This window comes from Notothenia rossii (genome assembly GCF_949606895.1).
Source record: "Notothenia rossii genome assembly, chromosome: 6".
Lineage (NCBI taxonomy): Eukaryota > Metazoa > Chordata > Actinopteri > Perciformes > Nototheniidae > Notothenia > Notothenia rossii.
The window spans coordinates 31,053,134-31,080,735 of record NC_136909.1 but is presented as its reverse complement, the minus strand read 5'-3'; the positions used below and the strand labels follow the sequence as shown (position 1 = coordinate 31,080,735).

The 27,602-nt window shown below is 42.7% G+C and overlaps 2 protein-coding genes across 44 annotated transcripts in view; both read left to right on the top strand.

Annotated features, from left to right (window-relative positions):
- LOC307043593 (protein transport protein Sec24C) overlaps window positions 1–4,842 on the top strand; it is a 36,651-nt gene extending 31,809 nt beyond the window's left edge. For all 3 annotated transcript variants that reach the window (XM_079688132.1, XM_079688130.1, XM_079688131.1), the window contains one exon: window positions 724–4,842. In XM_079688132.1, coding sequence (XP_079544258.1) covers window positions 724–864 — 141 coding nt within the window. In that variant the 3' untranslated portion in view covers window positions 865–4,842. The remainder of the gene's footprint in view (window positions 1–723) is intronic.
- A 1,496-nt stretch (window positions 4,843–6,338) lies between these two features.
- Window positions 6,339–27,602, top strand: part of camk2b1 (calcium/calmodulin-dependent protein kinase (CaM kinase) II beta 1) — an 89,066-nt gene continuing 67,802 nt past the window's right edge. For 8 of the 41 annotated variants that reach the window (XM_079687808.1, XM_079687790.1, XM_079687784.1 and 5 more), the window contains exons 1-2: window positions 6,357–6,678; window positions 15,282–15,376. In XM_079687808.1, the coding sequence (XP_079543934.1) occupies window positions 6,617–6,678; window positions 15,282–15,376 (157 nt within the window). In that variant the 5' untranslated portion in view covers window positions 6,357–6,616. Of the gene's footprint in view, window positions 6,679–15,281; window positions 15,377–27,602 lie in introns of all 41 variants that reach the window. The other 33 variants (XM_079687780.1, XM_079687778.1, XM_079687799.1 and 30 more) reach the window with 14 other exon arrangements.

The following is a 27,602-nucleotide window of genomic DNA, read 5'->3' as shown; positions in this document are numbered from 1 at the left end:
AGGAGAAAAGAAGCAAGGAGGGAAGAAATTATAGAAGGAAAGAAGCAAGGAAGGAGGGGGGGAGAAAGAAGGAACAGAGGGAGTGAGGGAGGAATGAAGGACAGAAGGAGGGAGGGAAAGAAGGATTTGAAGATTGAAGGAAGGATGGGGGAGAGAAGGAAGGAAGGCAGTAAAGAAGCAAGTAAGGCGGGGGAGAAAGCAGTAATTGAGGGAATGAGGGAGGATGCAAGAAAGAAGGAAGAATGGTATCTTTATTTATTTATGCTGGTAGTTTTTGTTCCTGAATTATTTCATGCATGTTGATGTGCAGCTTCTAAACGTTAAATAAAGTGCCTGTGTGAGGTTTGGCTTCAAACTAGGACTGTCTGTTTTGTTTTTACTTTACGGAAAAAATATCGAGATATATATCGTATATCGCCATTCAGCTAAAAAATATCGAGATATGAATTTTGGCCCATATCGTGCAGCCCTACGACAAACTGTGACTTTTAACATGGAAATTATTTTTTAAGATTGGCAAACATCATATGTGTAATTCGTGGCACAATTCAAACGGGATCGAAAGATACATTTTCTCTCCATTGACTTCAATACATAATTTTTCCGAAATAAGGTCTAATGGACAGGAAGTAGATGGGTGTGACTTCGCCACTCTATTATACATCTATGATGTTGCCTCACTTAGTGCAAGTGTAACTATATGGGTCTGTTTTTCTGTCTCAGCTGTGGGTGGTGAAGCAGGGTGACACCTGCGAGGAGGCCTTGCAGCGCCAATTGGTGGAGGACAAAAGTCCCAACGGTGGGGCGTCCTATGCAGACTTCCTCTACCATCTCCACGTCAACTCTGTCCGGCTTCTGCAGTGAATTCTAACACATTTTCTATCCTCTCTGTGTTCTGTCTTCTATAAAAGATTATGCTTTTTGACTGAAAGAGCTATAGGAAAGGATGAAAGTAAAAAATATTACTAGACATAATTATGTATGAAAAAATCAAAAGCCTTTTATCAGAGAATCAGGAGGTGCATGGGGTCATCATACTACATAAGAAGTATTAATTTAAAGACTACTGTGATATGTGTGACAGTGTTGTGTTGAATGCAATCAGTATGTTTATGTCATTTTTTCCCTGTCATTGCAATTCTCTGATGTCAGTCGAGATTTGCGTGTATGTGAGTCTTGGTGTTGGACAGGCCCTCTGTTTTAATCAGAGCTGAATACAACATTTAAATGTTTTTGTTATTATGCTTATTGTTGTTATTTGTAGGGCTTTGTCCTAATATTTATTTTTGTATTAAACTATGTTGAAAGATTAGTTTAATATCATTTTTTTCTTATTACATCCATGCCTAAAACCCCTCTCTTTCCGTAACAACAATTCACGAGCGCCTCCCGCCCGTTGACAATTCAGATTTCCCGGGAAATGTAAGTGTCGGGGACCGGGTGGTTCTATTTCGTATATGGCTTCGCCCTCTAAGGCTATCGCTATTGGGTAATAATCCCCCTCCGCACCCGCGCAGCACTGAAACACTTGTAGTCCACGCCCACCCGCAAGGTGGGCCCCGCCCTCGGGCCTCCTTCCGGTATAAATAGGAAGGAGGCCCGGCAATCTGCTCCCTCTTTTCTTCAGCAAACCTCGGCAGTTACTGAAGCACAGAACCATTAAACATCATGAGCAACAACTTCGTCCGAAATTGTCCCTCATGTGGCTCAGGATATATCATGAGCTATGACCAGCACGCAATGTGCGAATCCTGCCTGGGGCCAGAGCACGCGGACGCGGCTCTCAGCCAGCAGGTCGCTTGCTCACATTGTGCCCGTCTCCCATCAGCCGACAGGAAGCAAAGCGGACGCTCTAGCTGCTGCGGCCGACGAAGACGATTGGCCCGTCCAGTACGTGGACGGCAGCATGGAGCCGAGTGCCGGGTAGGAGTCGTCCCCGTCTCCCTCCATGGTTCACCGTGCGGTTCTTAATAAACCCATGAGCGCTGTTAACGCCTCATGTGGGCAGCACTGCACACACCTCCATCCATCCCCTGAGCGTGTACGCGCCTCATGATGAGAGTCGGAGTGAGACGCAGCGTGCGGAGGCCCCCGCGCAGCCCTTTCGGTCCAAGCACACCTTGGGTTGCCTCAAGGGTAGCGGCGGCAGGGGCTCTGGCGTGGTGTGGCTCGTCTCCATGACGACCAAAAACACATCTCGAGCACGTGCGCCCGCTCTCAGAGTTTTTCTCAGAGTGGCAGCGCGTGTGTCTGATGGACAGATGGATGAGCAGGCTGATCAGCAGAGGATACGTCCTGCAGTTCGTCTCTCCCCCCCCCCCCCCCCCCCCACAGTTCAATGGGATACAGGAAACACTCCTGTTATCCCAGAAGCTATGTCTTGCGCTCCAATCCGAGCTGCTGGAACTCCTGTTGAAAGAGGATATTTCCAGGGTTCCTCAAAGGGAGGAAAATCAGGGGTTTTCACTCCCGTTATTTTTCTAATCCCGAAAAAGACTGGGGGAATGAGACATCCTCGATCTGTCAGTATTCCACATGCTGACGATCAAACAGGTGCTGGAATGTGTTCACCAGGAAGACTGGTTCACTTCCACCTGAAGGATGCATACTTCCACCCATCATCCCAAAACACAGGAAATTCCTGCGTTTTCTCATTTCAGGGAATATCAGACCAGACAATAGTCTGCCGTTCGGATATTTCCTGGCTCCTCGCATTGTTGTGTAGAGAAGGCTGGAGCCACTACACAGAGGAGGGATGAGAGTGTGGTTTTCCCTGGACGACCTGCTATGGCTCGCTCCAGAGAGGAAGTCGCTTTACAGACGGTAGGCTACATCTCGTATTGCATCTGTCAAAGCCTGGGTTTCATAATAAATTGGAAGAAGAGCTGTCCTCTTCCCTCTCAGACAATCGTTATCTGGGAGTGGAATTAAAGCTAGCATGAGAGCGTGGCTCTCGCGGCAGCGAGTGGAGGAACTGACAGCTCTCCTCCGGCATAACAACCCACACAGCCCTCTCCGTGACGCAGCTGCTATGCGTTGGCGTCAGCTGGTCACGTGATGATACCCCTGGCCCTGGGTCTCTTCCAACAGGGGGACTCCAGAGGTGGTTCATTCGCTGCAGAAGCCTGCTGTTTTTAACCTATTGGTTTATAAACTGCAGAGCTCGCGGTATTCCTCTGTCCCAGATATGCCTCCTACACACGGTCATAATAACCCACGAGCACCGTTATAACGCATCGTGTGGACAGCATGCACACACCTCTCATCCCCTGGGCGTGTACGTGCCTCATGATGAGAGACTGAGTGAAATGCAGCGTGTGGAAACTCCCTCGCAGCCCTTTTGCCTCACGGGCAGTGGCGGTGATGGCGTGACTCGTCACCATGACGACCATTACGGCACATCACAGAGAAGCCTCTCCCCTCCAGCAGTTCCATGGGATACAAGAAACACGCCTGTCATCCCAGGAACATTGTCTTGCGCGGTTTTTACTCCGCTATTTTTCTAAATCTCGGAAAAAAACGGGGGAGTCGCCCCGTTGCTGTACAATCAATGTGTTGATTCGCACAGACAACAGGCCACGGCTATGGAAGCAGCCTACCTCAATCGCCAGGGAGGAGTACGATCTGCGCAGCTTCTGAACGCAGCCAGGCGGCTGCTGTTCTGGGCGCGCACACACGTTGCTCTCATCAGAGCAATGTATATTCCCGGCGAATTGAACAGAGGGGCTCGCAGAGCGCAGCAGCCGTGTTATGCGAGGAATACGGAGACTCAGGCCTGTGTCACGCGCACTGGCGCCTCAGTGGGATTTGGCTTTGGTGTTATGCGCACTAAAGCAAAGCCCCCTTTAAACCTTTAGACCAGATTCCCCTCAAACTGTTGTTAGCCAAAGTAGTATTACTTTTGGCTCTATCAGCGAAGAGGGTGAGTGATTTGTCTGCTCTCTCTATGGCTCCGTCATGCCTCGGGATCCAAGGAGATGGCAGTTCAGCTGTTTTACGCCCTAACCCGGCTTTTATGCCAAAGGTTGGGGCGTTAGAGTTAGAGTCATGAGTGATCACCTTGGATGGCTTCTTTCCCCCTCCTCACAGGTCGGAGGAAGAAGCCGCGTCTCATCTCCTCTGTCCTGTGCGCGCGCTGTCCTGCTAGTGACGCGCACGGCTGCCTGGCGCCATTCTCAGCGCCTGTTTGTGCATTATAGAGAGCGCTCGATCGCGCAGCCTCTGTCTGCACAACGGCTGTCACACTGGCTGTGTGAAGCTGTGTCACAGGCATATGTCTCCTCATGGGGTGGATCCCCCGGAGAACATCAATGCGCACTCCACCGGAGGAATGTCCTCCTCCACGGCTTTGCACGGAGGAATGTCAGTGGAAGACATTTGCACTGCTGCATCTTGGTCTTGCCCCTGTTAATTTATTCAATTGTATTTAAGGGATATGTCTCCCATTCCTCCCTGACACACCCTGTACGGAGTGTCTTGTCAGAGTGAGTGACGTCAGGGATTCAGCTGTGCGCCTCTCTCCTGCCTCTCGGCACGCGGAGAGCGGCCCTTTTTCCCTCTTATGAGAGGGATGTTTCCTTCTTTTTTTTTTCTCTGACACATTGTTGGTACGGAGTGATTACCCAATAGCGATAGCCTTAGAGGGCTGCGCCATTTACTCATAGAAGCTGGGGTTACAGTAACCTCAGGTCCGCCCCGGTAAATCAAATGCCCGCCCACAGATGTATGTCTGCCGCCGGGTCTGGTGTGTGAGACTGTGTGTGATACCTAAAGTAGCCTATGTATTGTGTGTGAATACTATCCTAGAAAAATAAATACAATAAAGCTTTTAACTGAACTTGATTGAAGTGTCTTTCACTGTTGTTCAACTAAAGAAAGACTAACATCTTTTAATCGTTCTAATTAAAGGTGGAGCACAAAAGTTGTCGTGCAACAGAACATGAATATATCTGACATGTATGCTTTATTGACTTTTTAACAAATATTGTAATTCCTTTGATGTTAAGCAAATAACGTCATCGTACATTCTCAGTGTACAGTGTAATTCATAAGAGGAAAGGTCTTAATAAAAGCCCTTTTGAGTTGTATTACGTATCATGCAAAAATATATACATACAACACGCATGGTTGAAGAAGGCACAAAACAGCGCTCTCATATTTGTCCCTATTTGGAAATACGCACAGTGCCGGAGGGAGGTGGGTTCGATTACAGTGCCGCGACTTGCTGTTACACAATTTGCCCACAAGGGAGCGACAGAAATCACCTCAAATGTCGGTCAGAAGTGAAGCTGCTGTCACCAAATAAAGCTGACTGTGTCAAGATGGGAAAATTAATCAGCACAAGACCGGAAATCTGGTGATTTTGCTTTCAAAATAAAGTAAATTGATGTACGGTTAATGTTTTTTGTCAGAAAAGCTGCAAACCCTTCAAGTCAGTGATGGCACAATGCAAATACATGTTATATGTTCTTCATTTTAATATAGGCTACTATATCACTGTGATTATGTTAAAGTATAACAACAACATATGTCATAGGTTGTTTAATTAAAAACTACCAGTTAGGGTACATTGTCTGCATTTCTGATTGCAGACTACCGGCGAATAGAAACCTGAAACCTGAAAAGAAACACAATCATTCAATCAATCAATCAATCAGAATATTTTAATTATTGCAGGGGAAGAAACTTTTTTTTTCCTCACTTAAAGATGACTTTTTCCATGTAGTGTATGTTCTTTTCTCAGTTTTCATAGCTATAGCCTAGCCTTGCTAACCTGCTAACTAATCGCAAGTTCAGTGTCTGCATTTATAATGATTTGCGAAGAGGCTCAATTTCAATTACATAGTCATAGTTATCAATTGAACAAAACTGAAACAGCTTATATGACCTGCTTCGTTAATAAAGTCCCTTTTATCATAGACAGCATTTAAAGGTAGGTTAGATAATTCACTTCTGAAACACTTTTTGTTATATTCCACGGAATGCTCTTAACATCCCGATAGCAATGAATAAATGTAATGCTTTGACAATAAATATATACAAATATTTCGTCTATGGAAGCCGTGGCGCTGTAAAAAGCAAGTCCAATTATCTGCCTTGGCCCGCGGCAGATAACTGGATGGCCTACCTGCCTGTCAGCCTTCCAGTTCGTGCACAAACTTATCTCGTGCCCTCATTGGTCATGTGCGCGTTCGTATGTGTTGGAGGAGGGGCTCTGTAAGGAAGTGGCAGATTTTTAGACCGGTTGTGTACTTTCAAATTCTAGTTTACTCAAGCCGGTTTCTCCATTCGTACCTACCCTACCTTTAAATACCAAAGCTTAGTTTTATTCTGAAAATTGCAGCCGGAAGTCGCTTCCCGTTGACCAGGTGGCTTGATGACGGGTCTCTGTGAGCGCTGTGGCTGTCAGATATTGGATTCAGAAGGAGAGAGAGCACCCACCCTGGTCGCTTCGTCTTTCCGTACCTAACCCTCCTTCACTTGGCACCTCAGACAAGGCATTTCAACGCTCCAACGGCCGTCTAGCTGCTGGGTGGAGCTGTATTTTAAACGCTAATTTAGTGCAAGAAGCCCCGCATTTTTCCGGAGTTGAGAAAGTAAAAGATAGAGGAGAGACATGGCCACGACAACCTGTACGCGATTCACTGACGAATGTCAACTGTACGAGGAGCTGGGGAAGTGAGTATCCGGTTTTAATGTGTTAGTTTTGCTTGTTTCTGCGGGTGTTGTGTGGTGTAAATGGAGCAGCGTTAGGAAGGCTGGTTTACAGGCAGTGCAGAGCTGTGCGACTCTGCAAACCAGTGTGTGCGTGTGCGCGTTTGAGTGTGTGCTTTTTCGGTGTGACAGGTGTGAAAATATGCTGCTCTCGCTCCATGTGTGAGTGGAGGTCTCTTTCGAACACATGCTTGTTCTTTTCTGAATATTTTGTCATGCATGTTTCGAAATGGCCCCAAAATCCAAAGTAAAATGCAACAGTAACGTCAGAATTTGCCGTTACATCAGGTGCACCAGCCTCCCGTCCCGTTACAATTTAGAAACACGTGGGGTGTCAGAAATGTGCTGCAACTTTTTAAACCACAGATGACAACTGTTGTGCAGAAAAAGTTATGTTTTATGGTTGCAAAGATGACAGTTTTTCACTAGTTTGATCAGATATCCTCTTGAAGAATACATTAATGTCATCTGCAAAGCTTAAAAAAACGTTAAGTCTATTGGGCTTAATATGACATTTTTTAGGCAATCTTCTATGTTCATCTATGTAAAGCTCTGAATGAATGGCATCTATATGGACACATTGTGTATAAACACAAGTAATTGAACACCTTCATTGCAGACACTTAGGAGCTCCTATGCAGCATTGTGGTTGCAGATAATATGTTAACTGTATGCACATTTTTTTTTAGTGGTATGTAATGACTCAAAACAGACAAAAAATGACTCCTCATCCAAGGACCAAATATTGCATTTCAAAAAACTATATACACTTTTTGAAGTTGTGCTGTCATTAGATAACCATCATCAACGAATATCTGTAATGCAAAAAATGAAGAGTGGTGACATGAGATTAAAAGGTTTGAATATAAAGTCAACAGTAATATAAAAATACCTTTTTAGTAGATGAAAAACAAAACAAGTTTGGTGCATCTTAAAAGTAATGTATAACATTATTGGATAATTATTTAAACAAGATAAAAACTGAACATGAAGTCAGCAAGGTGGGGTCACCAAAACTTTACATGAAGCACTGGAGGCCTTCCAGTTTAAATCTCCATATTGCAACACTATAGATGTTCTATATGGTCGAGGAGTTAGGCAATGTAGAAATCACTCCCCATCAGGCGCACATTGTTTACACAATGATGCTGAAGAGTGTTGGCATCTAGCCTTTGTTCTTTGATTATTATGCATATCTCTTGTTAGTTTCCGACAGCTTGATTGGCCCCATGCCGTTAAGTCAGCCATATCTGATAACTGCAACCAAAATATTACGGTGTCTGTTATATTCATGTGGGTTTCATGGAATGAAGATTAGAATCTCCATGTCATTTTAATAAATGATTGGAAGTAGTCTAATTTTCCAACAGTACATAGTCCTGGATTACGTTTTTCAAAAGCCACTGAACCAATAGTCAGACTACATGTTCTCTTTTGAAAGTTTTAATATTTAAGGTATCTTTTCAAAAACATTTATTTTGCAATATTACGTAAAATAAACTCTGTAGCAAACACAAGATTATACTTGCATGTTGTTCAGCAGTGTAATCTCCACATATTGCAACACATTTGTAGTAAAAAGCTAACATTAGACTATAAACAGACTACATCGTGGTTGCATGGCTCTTGCATCACTACCGCTAAACTGTAAACATACGCGTGTTTGACTTGATGACATTAAGAAGTCTCATTTAGCCACTGGTTAGCAACAGTTAGCAGGCATCTAACCACAAACTTGTTTGAGACGAGGGAACCGGAAGTGGTAAAATGCTAACTAATAACCCGGGTTTTAGGACTCATATTTGTAATGACATTGCAATATTAGATATTGAAACTATGTTAGTTGGAACATACATAATGTATGGAAAGTAAGCAGCAAGGGAAGTTAGGCAGTACTGAATTCAGAAATGTATGCAGATGTTTTTTGTTGTGAAACTGGGTCACCATTTTAATTTACTATACTTGCTCCGGTTTTTAATAAGGTGCTACCACATGTATTTCAGAGCCACCATTCAAGTCTACATGGGTGATTGTTTGATACTGGGGCATGTTTTTAACCAGATACCCACTAAGAAGGGCATTTTTCTTGCCCAGCATGCTGCTTTCAGAAACATTTTTAGATTTTCCACTTTTTCTCTGCTTTTAAATCATATTAAACTAAATGTCTCAAAAAACTCAAAGCAAATGAGAATATATATATATATACACAGTATATACACGTTTTTTCTTCTTTTCTTTTTGGGCAACGATTTTGTGATTTCACTAAATTGCGATTAATTGTACACAATATACTTCAGTCAATGCGCTGGCTTTGAAGCTCTCTTTGTAAGAGAGAGAGACTCATCTGTTCATCCTGCACAGCATAACATCTTTCATAGACCAATCTTAATATTGATCCAGTCACACCAAGCCTGAAGGAAAGAGCGCACGTGTGAGAGGCTTGAAATCCTCATGATAACGCTCACTGTGACTTTGTAATAATAATCCAACATCTGAGCAGAACTAATTGTTGCACCCTCACTCTCTAATGGTGTCGATTTCTTAACGGGACTTGTGACATTTAAGCATACTGTAGTGCCATTGCTCTAGTATGTTTATCCCATTTATGTGATGTCTGCCGTACTTAAATACAAACACCACAGCAAGCCTCGAAGAAAGGGCTGGCTCCAATGTTGATGAAATAAGATTCAGTTAAAGGGCCCATGAAGAACGATGCTGTTCTTACTTTGTTTGGACCAGCGGGAGATTCGGGTACACAACCTGTAAGTATTCATTGTTGTTTGTGTATTTATGATGTTTAAAACAAACAAGGTATCTACCACGACTGTTTAAATGGGTAAACGTTTTTCGGGAGTCAGATTTACAAATATTATATTTTGACCTTAATCAAAATATCAGTTTATTTTCAAAAGCTTTTTTAGTCTGATGCTTCGATTCATTTTAAACAGACCGTTCAACAAAAGGATACCCAAAATCTAAATATTGGATTGTTCTTTCTTAGTAAGATCCCATTTTCATTACAATTGTGGTCTTACCTTGACTTGAAGATTAAGTCCATGCTCTCCTTCTGGATAACAATCTCTATTAGTTTTTTGTAAAAGTCCTCCTTATCTTCCTGTAGTTTCAAAAGTCTAGTTTGTTGTTTGTGTCTACCGTCTCTGCGTAGAGCAGGGGTCGGCAACGTTTTTGATATGAAGTGCCATTTAAAAAAAAAAAAAAAATGTTATCAGCGTGCCAACGGTCGAGAATTATCAACGGGGGGGGGGGGGTTGAGGAGCTTGACGCTCGTCAACTATCAGAAGGAGGGCGGGGGAGCCTCGCTGCGGGGAAGCAGTGTGTGGACCTGTCAGCGCAACTTACATGATGCCAAATTTAACATACACATTTAAATAATTGGTTTAAATGACATAATAATAAGGCCGATCGTCCGTTCTGTGATTCTCCAGAACACACAAGTTATGATATTAGGGTCATGCAGAGTGAGATGAGATCACTGTCCCTTTAAGAGAGAGAGAGAGGGGTGCGGCTTGTGCATGTGTGTTTGTGAATGGTAGAGCAACAGTGATGGAACGTGTGTATGTTTCTGGAAGTGAAACGGGAAAGCAGAAAAACAGAGGTCTGTGATGTATTTTGTGAAACAGAAGAACAGCTAAATAAATGCAACGTCCTCCCAAGAAGAGCTCGCCTCTCTCCAGTCATTTAAGCTAAAGTGGGTTATTGAACCTGAAGCTTGTTGCTTCTGCCCTCCTCGACTACGCTCTGGGAGCCGACAGGAAAGTTCAACACACAGATGGCCAGTCCGCCCCTTTGTAGCATATTATTTCGATGAGAGATGAGCAGATCGCCACTGGGCTTTCAACTAAATAAACACAGCCACGCAAAAACTGCGTCATTTGTACAGCTCCTTATGGGTACTGAAATTAGTGAAGTGCTTTCCTCCGTGGTGAAACGATCAAAACTGCACCACGGAGGAAAGCGGCAGAAAGTCACCTGGAGATAAAGAGAGCGGGGCTGCGTTGCGTGCATGGCTTCCTTCTGCAGGTAACGGGGAGACGCGCTCTGGCGGCGGTCTCGCGTTCAGGATCCGAAAATTAATTTAAATATTTTGCACACTTATTCCACTTATTCCTAGTGTGCCACTGGTTACGGTGCCGCGTGCCAATGCTGGCACGCGTGCCAGGGGTTGCCGTCCCCTGGCGTAGAGTAACAGTACCAACAATAACCTGTGTGCGCCCCACTGGTGGGGTGCAGAGATGTGATAGGTGGGTCGTAGGTTTTCTTTTTTTTTTTTATTAAAAAAAATGTAATTAATTTTTTGGACCTCAGGCCGGAATCGAACCTGGTTCCTCGCGGGCGTTAGTGGGCTGTTACAGCCGGAGACTCGCAATGGCGGTGGACTTTCACAGCGACGGATCCGCCGGAGCCTGGCAAAGGCGGGTGTTTGCGGCGGCGGGTGCGGTACCGGCGGCGGGTGCGGTACCGGCGCACCCTGTTATAGAACGATACATTTGACCATTTTAAGCTTGGCCTACCATTTTATTGGAGCGATGAGGAACAGGTGGGGCTTGAAAAGGCCCACCTGTTCAAAGTGGGGAATGACAGAAAAAGTTTGAGAACCACTGCGTTATATGATGAGACCAGCGAGCCTAAATATCATATATACGTTAAATAAGTTATTTAGAGACTATGGATAGCGAGGATACATTTAATAAAGGGATTTACAAACATTACATTGGTGACCTACAGTTAGATGGTAACAGGCATGCGCTTAGGGCCCGCTTTCCAGCCAGTTTCTGTGTGGTGACACATTCTGAGGTGAGGCAGAGCTCATCTGTGCCTCACCTTACCCCACAGTAACTGGCTTGAGCGCGCTCACAAAATAAGTGCCCGCGCTAAATTAGTGCCTGCGCTCCAGCAAGTTACTGTGGGCTTACGAGAGGCAGAGCTCGTCCCTGCCTCACTTCTCATCGCTACCCGTAGTTGTAGCGGAGCTCGGCAAATTTGCTGATTTTCACTTTAAAAAGCGATTGGAATCATACATAAATCACACTTACATCATAGATCAGTGTAAACATTTTATTATTATTACTATTTAGTTTTTCTTTAGTTGTTTTCCGTTACATTGGAGTATGACAGGTGAGGCTCTGCCTCCCCTGCCTCCCCTGACTGCACGTCGCTGCCATATATCAACTCCAATGTCAGTAGATGCCTGACAATATCTCATAGCAGGAGAATGTCTGCATTCACACACAAAATACTCAGACAGTATACTCCGGGTGATTTACCGTACGGTCAGTCGCAAAACTTAATTACATTATAGTCGGCGTTCCTAGCGTGTATGCTACCGAGCTAAAAAAGAAGGCTGCCAAGAGCTAGACATGAGTTTGCTAGGGAAAACATTGTTTTTATGCCAGCTCCAATGAATGACCGAAGATAGCAGACTACCCGTATAAAATTGCAATTGTAAACATGTTCTTGCTAGCCTAATACGAACCACTAGCTGTTGTTCATAGTAGGTTGGCATATTACACTAAACAACTAGCAAACGTAGGTTAGCATATTAATCTAGCTATTAAGCTAACAAACCTAAAACAACTAAGTTTCTCTAATATTTTGTGATTTGCATTTGATTTCGTCAGGAACTCCTGGCGTATCCGGCGGACAACACATGACGGGATGACCACTCTGATGCCTTGTCCTAAAAAGCCCCAGCACCAGCTTACAAAGCTGCGATAGACAAGATGCAGAAAACGCCTATAAGGGGAGGAATGGATAATATACCGTGTATATATGTATATTTACGCATGTTCATTTTGTACATTTCTAAAAATAAAGTTTGATGGAAATACTTAGTAGCCTTTCTTACCTGAATTATTTGCTCCTATAACATATCATTCATATATAGCAAACCATGATTTGATTTTTCAAAAAAACCAGTGTTAGTTTATTACAGGTAAGAATAACTTACTCTTCTCCCGTTCTATGCCTCAAAGGTCCATAATCAAATCTGTACATGTTATGGAGGTTCTGCAGGGTGTATGGGTTGAGACAGTTTGGCTAGTCGTGGGTGGTGTACCATGCACATAATAGGTGCTGGGACTTGGTTCATTCGAGTTACCTATAGGAAGGTAAGATATTTGTAAAATAACACGTTTAGCAATTAAACCAACTATGGCGAGGTTTTAAAAAAAAAAACATTCAATTACTAAGGAAGAAATAAAAGGGCATATAATAGTCTATTGACTTGACAAATATGTATGGTGTATATCTTGGCATATAATGTTGTGTGCTACTGTTGGTGTTTTCAGCGAGCTGGCTACATAATGTTGTAACTTACATCTGAAATGTAAGAGCGATACTAAATAAAAAACTTTACACTGTGAAACCGTCTGCTCTAGTCTAGTTTGGGACGGTGGATCAGGTCTATCACGTTGGTCTGTCTCACTTTTAGGATCGGACTCCGGTTTAAACATATACAGCTGTACCGACGCCATTGTGAAACTGATGTTCCGCTCCGAGCCGAAAAAAGCACTGTGTTAGACATGGGCGGAGCCTCTCTGGGGGTTGACTAATCAGAACAGAGTGGCCGAGCTGACCAATCGGACTGGGCTCACAAGGAGGCGGGGGCAGGAGCTCCAACAAGCCGTTTAGAACAGTGAGTGAATACCGGTGAATACACATACTTTACAGAGATGCTGTATGAGAAACCAATGTGAGTTTGGAAAATTGCACAGTATATATCTATTTTAGTATACCTCAACAATGGAATTATGATCAGTAGAAATGGCCATGACATGGGCCCTTTAACACTGGTATGGTTCTACTTCAATGTTTTGACACAAGGTCTTATAAAGTTAATAATCAAACACATTCTTATACTCTACATATGCAGGCATATAAAATGACAAAACATTTGAATGAATTATAATTAAAATATATTTCAAAATATCCTGTTTAAACCATGCATTCTGGAATATTTTCACAATAAAACAAACAGTTACAAGCTTGAATGTGGATTTATGTCATAGTTATTCATTACGAAATTAAGACGCTCAAACAAGTTATTCAAAAACTCATAACTTTTCTCTGATTTTGGTATTCTTTTTTGCCTCGGTTACGCTTGAAGCTTCTGAGTGTAGCTTTACAAACCCTAATCCACAGTCCTCAACACCACAGGCAACATGTGAAACTGTAACTGTACACCAGAAGCTCGGAGTAATCCCGTTACAATACACTCCAAGTCTACTCTTCTTGGTGTCAAACCAGACTTTTCTAAAAGCAATGAATCATGACGTGTTGCCCTATTTAACTGTGTATGTGTGTTAGCAAATTTAGCCCTGATCACTTACCTCACAGTGGGAACTTTCCAGGCACAGCTGTGGAGTTTGGTGTCAGTTATTTGGTTGGTTGTGTGTGTTGCTGGTGTCGGTCATGCAGTGTTTTATACACAACCGTGTTTCAGAGAGTTTCTTGCCTTTAGGTCCTGTTTCGCTACATATGGTTACTGTAGAAAAGCTCTCTGTAAGCGTGTTGATCTACTGGAACTAAACTACCCAGACAATCCTTACCATGAGATGTAGCATTTTGAATTCAGTTGTTTTTATCAAGCGCCTAAACCGTATTGAAATTCCCTGTGAAGTCTGCTGGGTTTTGTGTCTCCCCATAGACATTTCCCCCACTGTCTGCTTATTAAGGTCTCAGGTCAGCTGGTCTCGCAGAGTTCACCTTTGACCCTGACCTTTTTGGTTGTCTTTAACTGCCTCAGTGTGGAGGCAGACCAGTGGCACCAGTCCACCTTTTCACTGTAAACTGTGGTAGCAAGACTGGGCAGATCTAACTTAACAGGTCAGGCTGTGAAGCCTCTCTGTCGCCGGCTCTCTGGTTTTTAAAGGGAGATATTTTTCTGTTGAGGCTGATGACATGTGACCTTCTTATGGCCAAATCCATCCACATAGTGTTTCCAGTCACAATTTCCTTCAAACCTTTGAAGTGTAGTTTCTCCACACGGCAGCAGATGCACAATTAGATCACGGAATCACATACTAAAGTTTACATGAGGTAGCTGTAAGTCATCATGCTTTGGTTGTGGGACTGGTGCAACATGTGTGCTTCGTGACAGGCTCTTCAAGGTAAAATACCTATTCACTAATGCAGGGATTGTGTTTAAGAGCCCATTTTAGCCCCGTCTCTCCACGCCGCATGTGTGCATGTTATTTAAGTTATGCTTACTGTGTATGGGGAGCCTCATGGGAACCTATTTGGAAGACAAATCCTGGCAGCATAGTCTTTTAATGGAGCTAGCCGCAGTTAACTGGAGTGAGTGGCATCAGGTCTCTTCTACATTTGGCTGAAAAAAAATGCCAGCCATGAAAAAAATGTTCAGCAAAATCTTATGAAGATTCATTAAGTTGAGCTATCTGTGTCATTCGTCAAGAACTTGCGGGCATGCTGGTGTTGCCCTTGTATCAAAAGAACATGAATAATGCAATTAGGGAGATATCACATATATTCTTAACATACAGAAATTAACAGAGATTAGTAAATTGTTTTTTTCTGTGTATTTACAGGGGAGCCTTTTCAGTGGTGCGCAGGTGTGTTAAGCTGTGTACAGGACAGGAGTATGCCGCCAAAATAATCAACACCAAAAAGTTATCCGCAAGAGGTAAGCACATCCCCGTTCTTCTCCATCCAAGGTGTTTTCAATGTCTTCAGAACTTAAAGAAGCCGTATTTTGCTAAGCTTTGAGTTTTTATAATTGTATTTTGTGCCTCTACTGTGACACGCTTTAATGTTCAAAAAGCTCTTTATTTTTCTCATACTGCCTGTGCTGCAGCACCTCTTTTCACCCTCTGTCTGAAACCAGAGTCCAGTCTGCTCTGATTGGTTAGCTGGCTGGCTCTGTTAAGATTGGTCAACTGCTTAGAGAAGTCCCGGCGCTTAGCCTATACCCTATGTGTTGGAGCGCTAACCAATAGAAGCGAGTGTTACATAGTGATGTCACTATGCTACAGAAGTCAACAAATGAGTCCAATGGAGGCATTTTAGGCAGGGGGGGGAGTGTCGGAGAGAAACTCCCTCTTAAGGGAACTTTGGTATTTTAGCCTTTGCAGACCATTTACATGCACAAAAACCTAAACCACTACAGGAAAGGGAAAACCCCAAAAATCATGATAGGGCCCTTCAACATACACTGAACAAAAATATAAACGCAACACTTTAGTTTTTGCTCCCATTTTTCATGAGATGAACTCAAAGATCTAAAACATTTTCTATTTACACAAAATAACCATTTCTCTCAAATTGTTCACAAATCTGAAAATATCAGTGATAATGAGCACTTCTCCTTTGCCGAGATAATCCATCCCACCTCACAGGTGTGGCATATCAAGATCCTGATTAGACAGCATGATTATTGCACAGGTGTGCCTTAGGCTGGCCACAATAAAAGGCCACTCTGAAACATGCATTTTTTCTTTATTGGAAGGGTCTGGGGCGGTTCGAAAACCAGTCAGTATCTGGTGTGAGGGTTAGGGTTAGGGTAATGTTGTGAATCGAGTGGCCTGTATTCATCGTCCATAACATACAGTGGGGCTAAAAAGTATTTAGTCAGTCACCAATTGTGCAAGTTCTCCAACTTAAAAAGATGAGAGAGGCCTGTAATTTTCATCCTAGGTATACCTCAACTATGAGAGACAAAATGAGAAAAAAAAATCCAGAAAATCACATTTTCTGATTTTTAAATAATTTATTTGCAAATTATGGTGGAAAATAAGTATTTGGTCAATAACAAAAGTTCATCTCAATACTTTGTTATATACCCTTTGTTGGCAATGACAGAGGTCAAACGTTTTCTGTAAGTCTTCACAAGGTTTTCACACACTGTTGCTGGTATTTTGGCCCATTCCTCCATGCAGATCTCTAGAGCAATGATGTTTTGGCGCTGTCGCTGGGCAGATTTTCTATGGGGTTGAGATCTGGAGACTGGCTAGGCCACTCCAGGACCTTGAAATGCTTCTTACGAAGCCACTCCTTCGTTTCCCGGGCGGTGTGTTTGGGATCATTGTCATGCTGAAAGACCCAGCCACGTTTCATCTTCAATGCCCTTGCTGATGGAAGGAAGTTGTCACTCAAAATCTCACGATACATGGCCCCATTCATTCTTTCCTTTACACGGATCAGTCGTCCTGGTCCCTTTGCAGAAAAACAGCCCCAAAGCATGATGTTTCCACCCCCATGTTTCACAGTAGGTATGGTGTTCTTTTTCCTCCAAACACGTCTAGTTGAGTTTTTACCAAAAAGTTCTACCGTGTGGTTCTAGGATTTTTGCTCACCGTTGTTGTGATCATTTTGACCCCACGGGGTGAGATCTTGCGTGGAGCCCCAGATCGAGGGAGATTATCAGTGGTCTTGTATGTCTTCCATTTTCTAATAATTGCTCCCACAGTTTATTTCTTCACACCAAGCTGCTTAACTATTGCATATTCAGTCTTCCCAGCCTGGTGCAAGTCTACCATTTTGTTTCTGGTGTCCTTTGACAGCTCTTTGGTCTTGGCCATAGTGGAGTTTGGAGTGTGACTGTTTGAGGTTGTGGACAGGTGTCTTTTATACTGATAACGAGTTCAAACAGTTGCCATTAATACAGTTAACAAGTGGAGGACAGAGGAGGCTCTTAAAGAAGAAGTTACAGTTCTGTGAGAGCCAGAAATCTTGTTTGTTTGTAGGTGACCAAATACTTATTTTACCGAGGAATTTACCAATTCATTCATTAAAAATCAGACAATGTGATTTTCTGGATTTTTTTTTCTCATTTTGTCTCTCATAGTCGAGGTGTACCTAGGATGAAAATTACAGGCCTCTCTCATCTTTTTAAGTGGGAGAACTTGCACAATTGGTGGCTGACTAAATACTTTTTTCCCCCACTGTACGCCTGCCCATACCATAACCCCACCACCACCATGGGCCACTCGATTCACAACATTACCCTAACCCTCACACCAGACACTGACTGGTTTTTGGACCCCCCCAGACCCCCCAATAAAGCAAAAATGCACGTTTCAGAGTGGCCTTTTATTGTGGCCAGCCTAAGGCACACCTGTGCAATTATCATGCTGTCTAATCAGCATCTTGATATGCCACACCTGTGAGGTGGGATGGATTATCTCGGCAAAGGAGAAGGAGAAGCAGATTCTTTCAGATTTGTGAACAATATTTGAGAGAAATGGTTATTTTGTGTATGTAGAAAATGTTTTAGATCTTTGAGTTCATCTCATGAAAAATGGGAGCAAAAATAAAAGTGTTGCATTTATGTTTTTGTTCAGTGTATATTGGCGCTGAAACCAAACAACGAACAAACAAAAGTTGAATTTCACTTACTTCAAGTAAGTATGTGTAACCATATGAGAATGACTCATTTGTTCATAGTTTCTCTGTCCCAGTAGTCACCTCCACACCTACAGCGTTGACAGTTATATAAGATGTCTAAAAGCTATTACCCTTTCAGGTGGCGCTGCATCAGACAACGCTTTTATCACTTTGGGGTTTGTGTATGAGCAAAGGAAGAGAAAGGGAAGTTACACAAGCTTGTGACACAGTCGTAGAAACGCAGTTTTTACTGTTAATGTTGTCCCTGATGAATGAATGAAGGAAAGTAAGCAGTGTTCCATGAACTTCTGACTGTAGCTTTAACACTTTGTTATGTAATTGAATAGTTGATTGACATAAATATACTCTGCAGGGCGGCCGTATAGCTCAATTGATAGAACTGGCGGACCCAGGTTCGCATCAGGCCTGGGACACTTTGCCGTGTGCTATCCTCTCTTTCTCCCCCTTTCAAAAGCATGGGTTGCCTTAAAAAATCTTTTAAAGAAAAAAAAGGAAAGTCCGGATCATATATATGAAAACATTTCATTTAATCGTTTATTTGACAGGGACAATGCACAATAATGAACACTTAAAACATTAAAATGTGTCAAGCGTAAAAGTGCCAGATATAGTTTTGAGCTAATTTCCATCAGCAGTCCCTCACATAAAACATTTAAGAAAATTACATTTTTACAAACATAGCAAAAACAAAATACATGATATGCAACAAGTGCAAAAGAGCAAGAGCAGCATACACAAGTATTTATTACATGGTAGTACAATATAACAGCAACGACATATAAAGTGCAAGAGATGATACAAGAGCTACATAAATTGCAAGAGGAGATACCCTTGTATTAAAGTGCAATTAGCGGTGATTGCACGTCTGTTTGTTTCTCAACCATTCTTTGAGTTGACCTTTGGGGGGGGGGGGGGGGGGGGCAGTCCATGTAAACATTTATAAAAATACTTAAAATTGCTGTTCTATGGGTTTCAGGTTTGTGGCACAAGCAAACGACCAGTTTGTCAAACAGTATTCAATGTGGAATAGAATCATACAGTGGAGATATGACTTTGCAGCATTGACAGTTAAGAAAGGTCTAATTTGTTTAAAATGTTGCAAGTTGAATTGAATGGTATTGGATACTTTCTTGATGTGTTTCTTAAAAGTAAAGTTTGAGTCCAATATGACTCCAAGATACTTGAACTGGGAGACTAGTTCTATTTGTGCTCCGTTTTTGACTGGTCGTTTACTGAACATCATGCATACTGTTTTTGTACGTTTAACTGTAAGCACATTTTGTTCAGCCAGCGTGGAACCTTGTCCAAAGCTTGTGAGAGACAAGATGAGATAATTTCAGTGTTCTTCCTGTGTATAAAGATGACCGCATCATCGGCATACATTTGCACATTTAACTCAGGACATACATTAGGCAAGTCATTAATGTACAGAGAAAACAGTAATGGTCCAAGAATGGAACCTTGTGGAACCCCAACAGGGTTGACAAGGTAGGGCGATTTGGTACCGTTGAACAAAACCCACTGTTTTTTGTTCGATAAGTAAGACTCAAACCAATGTATAGAAACTGCAGAAAAATTGAAATGAGTCAAATTTGTAAGGAGCACTTGGTGGTCAACAGTGTCAAAAGCCTTCCTGAGATCAAGGAAGACAGCACCTACATATGAGCTTGTGTCCAACATACATTTAACCTTTCCTCAAAGACACAGTTAGCTGTCTCAGTGGAGTGTTGAGCACGAAAACCAAACTACATTGGGTGGAGTGGAGCGAAATCTTAGAGACACAGGGGAGGATGCTGATAGGTCTATAATTTTTACCTTTACCTTTCGCACCTTCAATTATATTGATGAAGAAGTTCGCTTTGGCTTGTCTTATTGTTTCTGTTACCTTGTTACGAGCGTGAGTGAATTTCTGTCTATCAGTTGTTAGTCCGGATTTCAAGCTCTGCTTTAATAGTTGGTCTCTAGATTTAATCAAATTCCTGCATTGTAGATTTAGCCAGGGAAGATGATGTTCCTTTCTGTCCCTAAGGCACCCTCTCCTTGAGAAGGAAGACATTGTATCATTAATTTTAGATATAAAAAGATCACTGTTTTCACCATTATCTTCAGAGGACAGAGTGTCCCCCCAATCAATCATTTTCACTGCATCCATAAAACGTTGTTGCAGGTTTTTGGGGATGAAGCGAGAACCCAAGGCAGGGGTTTTAGCTGTGGCCATGAACCTTTTTTTGTGAGTTTCCTGGTAAAAAGAATAACATTATGGTCAGAAAGACCAGTCAGGAAGTTGTAGGTTTTAACTATTCTGTCAGCTTTGTTAGTGAATAATAAATCTATCATAGTCTTAGAGGTTTTGGTTATTCTAGTCGGTTGATCAATTAGTTGTATTAAGTTGTGTTTATCCGTGATCCGTTTTAAGTTCTTTCTATTTTGTTTGTCATTCCAGTTTATGTTAAAGTCTCCAAAAAATGATTAGCTCTTTGTTGGAGTCACAGAAATTCAGCATGAGTTTTACCTGATCATAGAAATCCACCTTAGCGGTGTGTTGTCAAAATAGGCAAATCATGGTGAGGGACATTTCCTCAGATAGTTTGATTTCCACACCAACACAATCAAACTCAATATTAGCTGGAAGAGAAGTCTCCCAACAAGTAATGGTATTCCTCGCATAAAGCAACACCTCCTTTTCCCTTCAGTCTGTCCTTCCTAAACACATTATATCCTGACATAGATACAATAGTTGATGGTGACGACTGTTTTAGCCAAGATTCAGATATTCCCAAACAGTCAATATTGGAATCAAGGAGGAGATGTTCAAGCGATTCATGTTTATTGCAAATGCTGCGGAAATTTAAATGTCCACTGAATAGTCCCTTCGGCTTGCACCGAGGATCCCACACTATTTTTGCTTGATTCACTGTTTGAAACATTTTTGTGTAACAGTGTTTTTTAAATACCGGATTACTAGGCTTTACCTCGGTGCAGTTGTTGACAGTGGAGCAGACAGAGCTAGCTGTTTGTTTGTGGTTCTCTGTTGCTAGGCTGCTAGCCATCGGCGTGGACCCACAGTCCTCCGGCAGAGCTAGTTGTTCAGCTAGCTTGCCTTGTCTGAAGCCAGCCGGCGATGCGTGGATCTCCGCTGCTATGCCTTTAGCCCTCGGTGCGGACCCCCAGTCCTCCGATTGTGTGGAGATGGATCCTGCTGCTAGGCCAGTAGCAGTCAGCGCGAGACCACAGAGACCCGTCGGCAGGGGTGGACTGGGACTAAAATTCAGCCCGGGACTCTCGACCGGCCCACCTCGGTACCGCAAGTAAATTCCGCTAGTAAATTGTCGATGGGGGGGTGGGGGGGCTAGTGACCTATCCGACCGGCCCACATCATCGGACCGGCCCACTTCAGTACCGGTCTATCGGGATTCGTCCCGATGGCCAGTCCGCCACTGCCCGTCGGCAGAGCTAGCTGTTCAGCTAGCTTGCCTTGTCTGAAGCCAGTTGATGATGCGTGAATCTCCGCTAGAGTGAATCTCCGCTAGCCCCCGGCGCCAAAGCCCTAAAGGCTCTCAACTATGAGTTCTTTAATAGTGATTGCTTGTGAGTTGAATATAAAGTTAAGCTCCCTCCACCGTTACACTTATTTGAGATAACTCTGGATGCTTCATGTCACACAATATTTAACCATATAATCGTAATGGTTTGCCCTGTTAAAATATATCTTTAAAGCACCTTAATTAGTGTCACATGCTGTGCAGCCAGTAACGGTTTAAGCCAAAGCCAAGGCTAAATTCGATGACCATGAAGACCAATCCGGCCCACAGTGGTTGCTGTGGCTCTTCCCACCACCACTTGCCCCGTGTAAATCTCCTGCTGGCCCCCCCTCCCCCCGTAACTGGAGCCTTGGTCCCAAGGCCCTGCCAGGTGGCACCACACTAACACTTGACGATTACCCTGCCTTCACACACACACACACACACACACACACACACACACACACACACACACACACACACACACACACACACACACACACACACACACACACACACACACACACACACACACACACACACACACACACACACACACACACACACACACACACACACACACACACACACACACATATATATATTGGGCCACCGCACGTGTGTAAGAATGTCGAGTGTGGTGGAGCAGGCATTTTAACCGGCATTAGCAAAGGGCAGCAACCTGAAGTGTTTGGGCATATCTGTTTGTCTCTCACAAGTGTCTCAATCAGCACTGCATGATTTGTCAGTCAACATTTTCTTTTGTCCATAATGCCTTTTTTATTAAACACTTTTTAGGATATCAATACTGTGTGCCGGGCGTTTGTAAAAGTATACTCCCCATGTTGTGGTGATATGATGTGGAACAGAGGCAGGATCATTTCCACGGCACATTAATTTCCCCATAGCAACATTTCCTATATTTTTTTTCTTATTTCAGAAAATATAAATCAAATTTTTATATATCGTGCAGACCTAATTTCAACATACCATTAAAAGCTGCAGCGGATATTATGAAAACTGAACAGCTGAAAACTAGCTTCCCTCACTCATAAAATGATGTGCAGTGACGTACTAATGTACACATTTTCAGTTTTTCAGACATTAAGATCTATTAGACTAGGATACAAACCAAACCAGACCAGAGTTCTTCTGCTGTTTTCACTCTGTCTTATCTCTGACCACAAATATAACCCTAACTCCAAAAGAACTGTAATCGACAATTTCTAATAGCAAAGTATAACGTGATAATGTAAAAGGAGATGCATTGCCTACAGATTATTATCAAACAACTTTTTTTTGGTTCACCCTGATCAGTCTCTTTTACATTAATATGATTTTCAGCCAGCAGCAGGCAGCTGTTTTCAGTAGCTGTTTTCAGCAGTTGAACACAGTTAGTCCCAACTTTTTTAAATGTAGGAATACATGATCGTCCACAACCACATTGTGAAAAAAACAACACATATATCAAAACTGCACTTTATATATAAAAAAAGAAAACGTAAACAAGACTTATTTGCGTGCTGTGTTCCATCATCTTTGGCAGCAGTTAATCTTGTCATATTTTTTAATGAGATTAAACTCATCCTAGATTATCCTACCACTATAGGCAGGAGGTAAACTTAATCCCTTCAATTGGCTGACAAAGCTAAATGCACAAAAATAAATAAATCACCTAAACATTGTGCTATCATTTGACCTATACATTTCATTCGAGCTGCTTCATAAGGGAGTGCATCTTCTCGCAGCTTTACCACCAAGTTTCTGAGGCGCAGCTTCATCTCCCTGCCTCTGCATCTGACAGCAGCTCTGATCTTTCCTGGCTGGGAGGTGCGCGAGGCCTGCGCTGCGCTCCTCACTAATGGATGAACCATGTTCTGTGAAACAGCAGTGCAACGTTAAAGCCTGCAGAGCTGCTGCATACTCCTTCTACTCCAGGTCCTATTCATAGCTCCATGACCTATCTGACATGGGCTGCTCCAGCCAGGTTTTATGTCCGCCGCGATGACGTGCCCTTCTACTTCTGAAGTGGGATTTGGTCTAGGTTGTGTTTGTTGTTGTGCTGTTTCTCGGGGCAGCAGGTAAGGTTGCTGATCTTAGAGCCCTGGATGCAGCAACTTAAGAGGAGCGTTTCCTTCGGACTGGCAGACGGAGGTGGAAGCCGAGGGGGGGGGAGGGGGTCATGCGAAAGAAGGCACCCTAGGCACTTGGCAGCTGAGGGACATGCGCCTGTGTGCCTACATGCCTTAAGCACGGGACTCTCATCTGACTCTTTCTGTCTGACACACACACACACACACACACACACACACACACACACACACACACACACACACACACACACACACACACACACACACACACACACACACACACACACACACACACACACACACACACACACACACACACACACACACACACACACACACACACAGAGAGTCAGATATCCAGACAACCATAGCATAGGAGTTAGGACTGTAACACACTGCACCTACAAGAAAAGATTTAGGTTTACTTTTGTAATATGATTACTTTCCAACACACACAGCCAGTTCTACCCCCATGCAGCTGCAAAAAAAACGTACATCCCAATTCAAGACATATAAACAGGAATGCAGCACAGGTCTGTTGGGCAAGGTTTCCAGCCAATCACAGCGCTTGTTTGTTGGCAGTGATCTCTGGACAGGGGCTGCTAGAGGCTGTTGAATGGGCTTGTAATTCATCATGATTAGAGGTGTGTGTGTGTGTGTGTGTGTGTGTGTGTGTGTGTGTGTGTGTGTGTGTGTGTGTGTGTGTGTGTGTGTGTGTGTGTGTGTGTGTGTGTGTGTGTGTGTGTGTGTGTGTGTGTGTGTGTGTGTGTGTGTGTGTGTGTGTGTGTGTGTGTGTGTGTGTGTGTGTGTGTGTGTGTGTGTGTGTGTGTGTGTGTGGTTTGAGATTCATCTGCAATGCAGTAGCAGTTATCTGGCCTGGTTTCGTCCAGCAAGCTTTGTGCCGATGTCAAATAACCAGGACAGGTGTAGTCAACTCAGTCTACTGCACATTCAATCTTAAGCATTATTACAAAGTCAAATCTCATTATCTGTTATTATTACACATAAGTAAATCCCGATTTGGTAATCATTCTTTCTTTTTTTTGCTGCTAAAACTGAAAGTTACAGACCAAAAAAAAAGAGTTCCCATAATTAAAATGCCTTTTTTCCACTTGTTGCTTTTTCTACCGCTCCATTTCTTTTCTTATTTCACTGAGTAAAAAGGGCTTTATAACCTAGGCTTTCCAAATGTTTTAAAAGTTTAAATACAAGGATTTCCTAAAATAGGCTTTGAGTTTTTCTTATTATTCTAATGCTTGATTCCCACTAAATGATTCCCCACCTCCCCATAGTCAATTTCTATTTTAAATTCAGAGGCAGCATAATGATACTATATCCCGCTCTGTCCTGCCTTTACTGTTTAATGCAGATGACTGCAGAAGGCAGCCTGATGACCTGATCACAATGCATTTCATACTCAACATTACCCAACTGCCAAGGGCAATACTAATGTTGAGTCAGATCAGATGTTCTGAACAAAGGTTATATCTGGCTGTCTTTTTACATCTCCTTCCCTCGTGAGACTTGGGTCCTCACTGGTGACGATTAACCCAAATGCGTTCCTCTTCTCTCAGCTCCCTCAACACATAGATTCTAAAAGACATTACTAGACGCTGCCCTTGGGTTATCTCACTCCGTGAATTCTCAGTTCTTAATGTTCTTTTCTGCAAACTGTCACCTGCTGTCCTCTTATCCCAACTTCCCCTCCGGACCAGTCCTCATTATCCCTCCTGTTTATCCCCTCTCCCCTTTTGGCATTTATTATACATTATTTTGCTTAGCGTTTTGTTAAAGAGTATAAACAACCTCTGAAATGTCCGACTTGACCTATCAGATTCAAGTATTCAACTAAGCAGCGTAATAATAATGATAACATCCAGACACATTTTATGACTTTTAAAGCATTAGAAACCTTAATTGGTCCCATCACTACTGCTGGTTTAGTAACACGATAAAACTAAAACTTGTTAGAGCAGCTTCTTGCAACCCATCTTAAGAAATCCTTGCCCCATTTGTTGCTTACTTTGGTGGTTATCCTTCACTTTAATCAGAAAGGACAAGCAAGAAGCAGGGAATTGAAGACGCTTCACTGCTAGCTTCACGGCTATAACATTACTACTGACCTCGTACTCTACATTGTTACCTTAACGCGGGTTGCGCGGTTTACAATACGCTAACAGAGTAACAATATGCAAGGCAGACATGCAGCTGACAACTTGGCAGCTAAACTACATTTTACTAGGAAAGTAGCTGCATGTTGTCACGTCAATCCACTCAAAATACATCTCCCGGGCAGGTGAATTGGGGACCTTGTTGCCTTTTTTCTTGTCTTTACTACAGCTGGATTTTATATGAAATTGTTTGTGCTTTGGTTTATAGGTGCAGCTGCGGCTTGTTCGGCACTTTGATCACAGCCCCCCAGCATACAAGACATTTATCCCAAAATAATATCAGAAACATTCGATATAATTTTGATGCATGAGGCTCGTTGTTGCCCTTAAATCAATCTTTAGCTCTACTCCTCCGCAGTCATGCAGTCCTACGCAGACCTGTAGGTAACAAAGGCCCAGTCTGGCCATCTGGTAGACTAAGCTAAGATGAACCATTGCGCTTACTCTGAGCCAATTCTGTACTTGCAAAGTAATGTCAGCAGATGCCACTGACAGAATGAAATGCGATGCTTCCACTTGTGACATGTTTTCACCATTTGACATAGTAGTATGATGGATAACATATCGGTGTTCAGCACCAGCTGACATTTATAAATCATGGAGATAAAACCGTCTGGGAAAGCATGTGCTTGGTGCTTAGTGATTCAATTGTAAAGATGTGGTCCTTTTTGGACAAAAGCACTATTTGGGGCCATCATTTAAACATCTTATTCCATCATGTATTTAGATTAAACTGCTGCCATCCCATTAAAGGTGTCTGAAATGCAGTTTGTAACAAAGAAACAAACCAATAAAAAAGCCTTTCCATAGCCTCCTCCCACAACAAGATTAAAAATGTAAGAACAAATCAATAACGTAAGAGAAAATGAATCAAGTAACAGTCGGTGATGGTGGTCGGTGAAAAAACAGCAGCAATCGGCAATCTCTTAGTCTTTAAACAGAAATGGAGTAACCGAGCTTCATGCATATTAATCGGCCCTTTTCTTTCCTCCCTCCTTCCTCCTCCTCTGTCCCCATTTTACACTCCTCCACTCCTTTCTCCGCCTCGCTCCTCTCTTCTTCTGTGACTGTAATCACTGGGCTTACACTTCACTGTCACTGCTCAGTGCCAGCGTGAACATGTGCGCTTGTGTGTTGCTAGTTTATTTGTGTGCATGCATGTACGGTACGTGTATGTGTACATTTGTCTGTTTTTAAGCCCATGCAACTTGTAGATGAGTCGGGATGAACATGTATTTATTTCTATGTTACTGATCTCTGCTCTGCATGTCAGAAAGTACGGGGGGTCAAAGCCTGTGTGTGTGTGTGGGCTAAGATCATGGCTGGCTATGATCTAAACACATGCATCATTTTTATATGAGACATCTGACTCACAACGAATAATAGAATAATAATGTTGGAATGTTAACTTATTTGCTTATTTTTATTTTTTAGAAGAAATTTTACAGTATGTACAGTATGTCACCGGGAACATATTTTTAGCATGGTACAGTGTGTTTAAAATAGTTTAAAAAGTGAAAAGTATCAATTTGAATTTGTCTTGCAAAAAAATGTTGTCCATCTCCTGGTTCTTCTATGAATCTAATCTCTAGCAGTGATGTGAAGAATTTTTGTATAAGTGGATCCAATATTTTTCTTTCACAACAACACACATGTACCTACGCACATGCGGGATATGCAATCTCACATGGTTTTACACTACTCCAGTAACCTAGATAAGG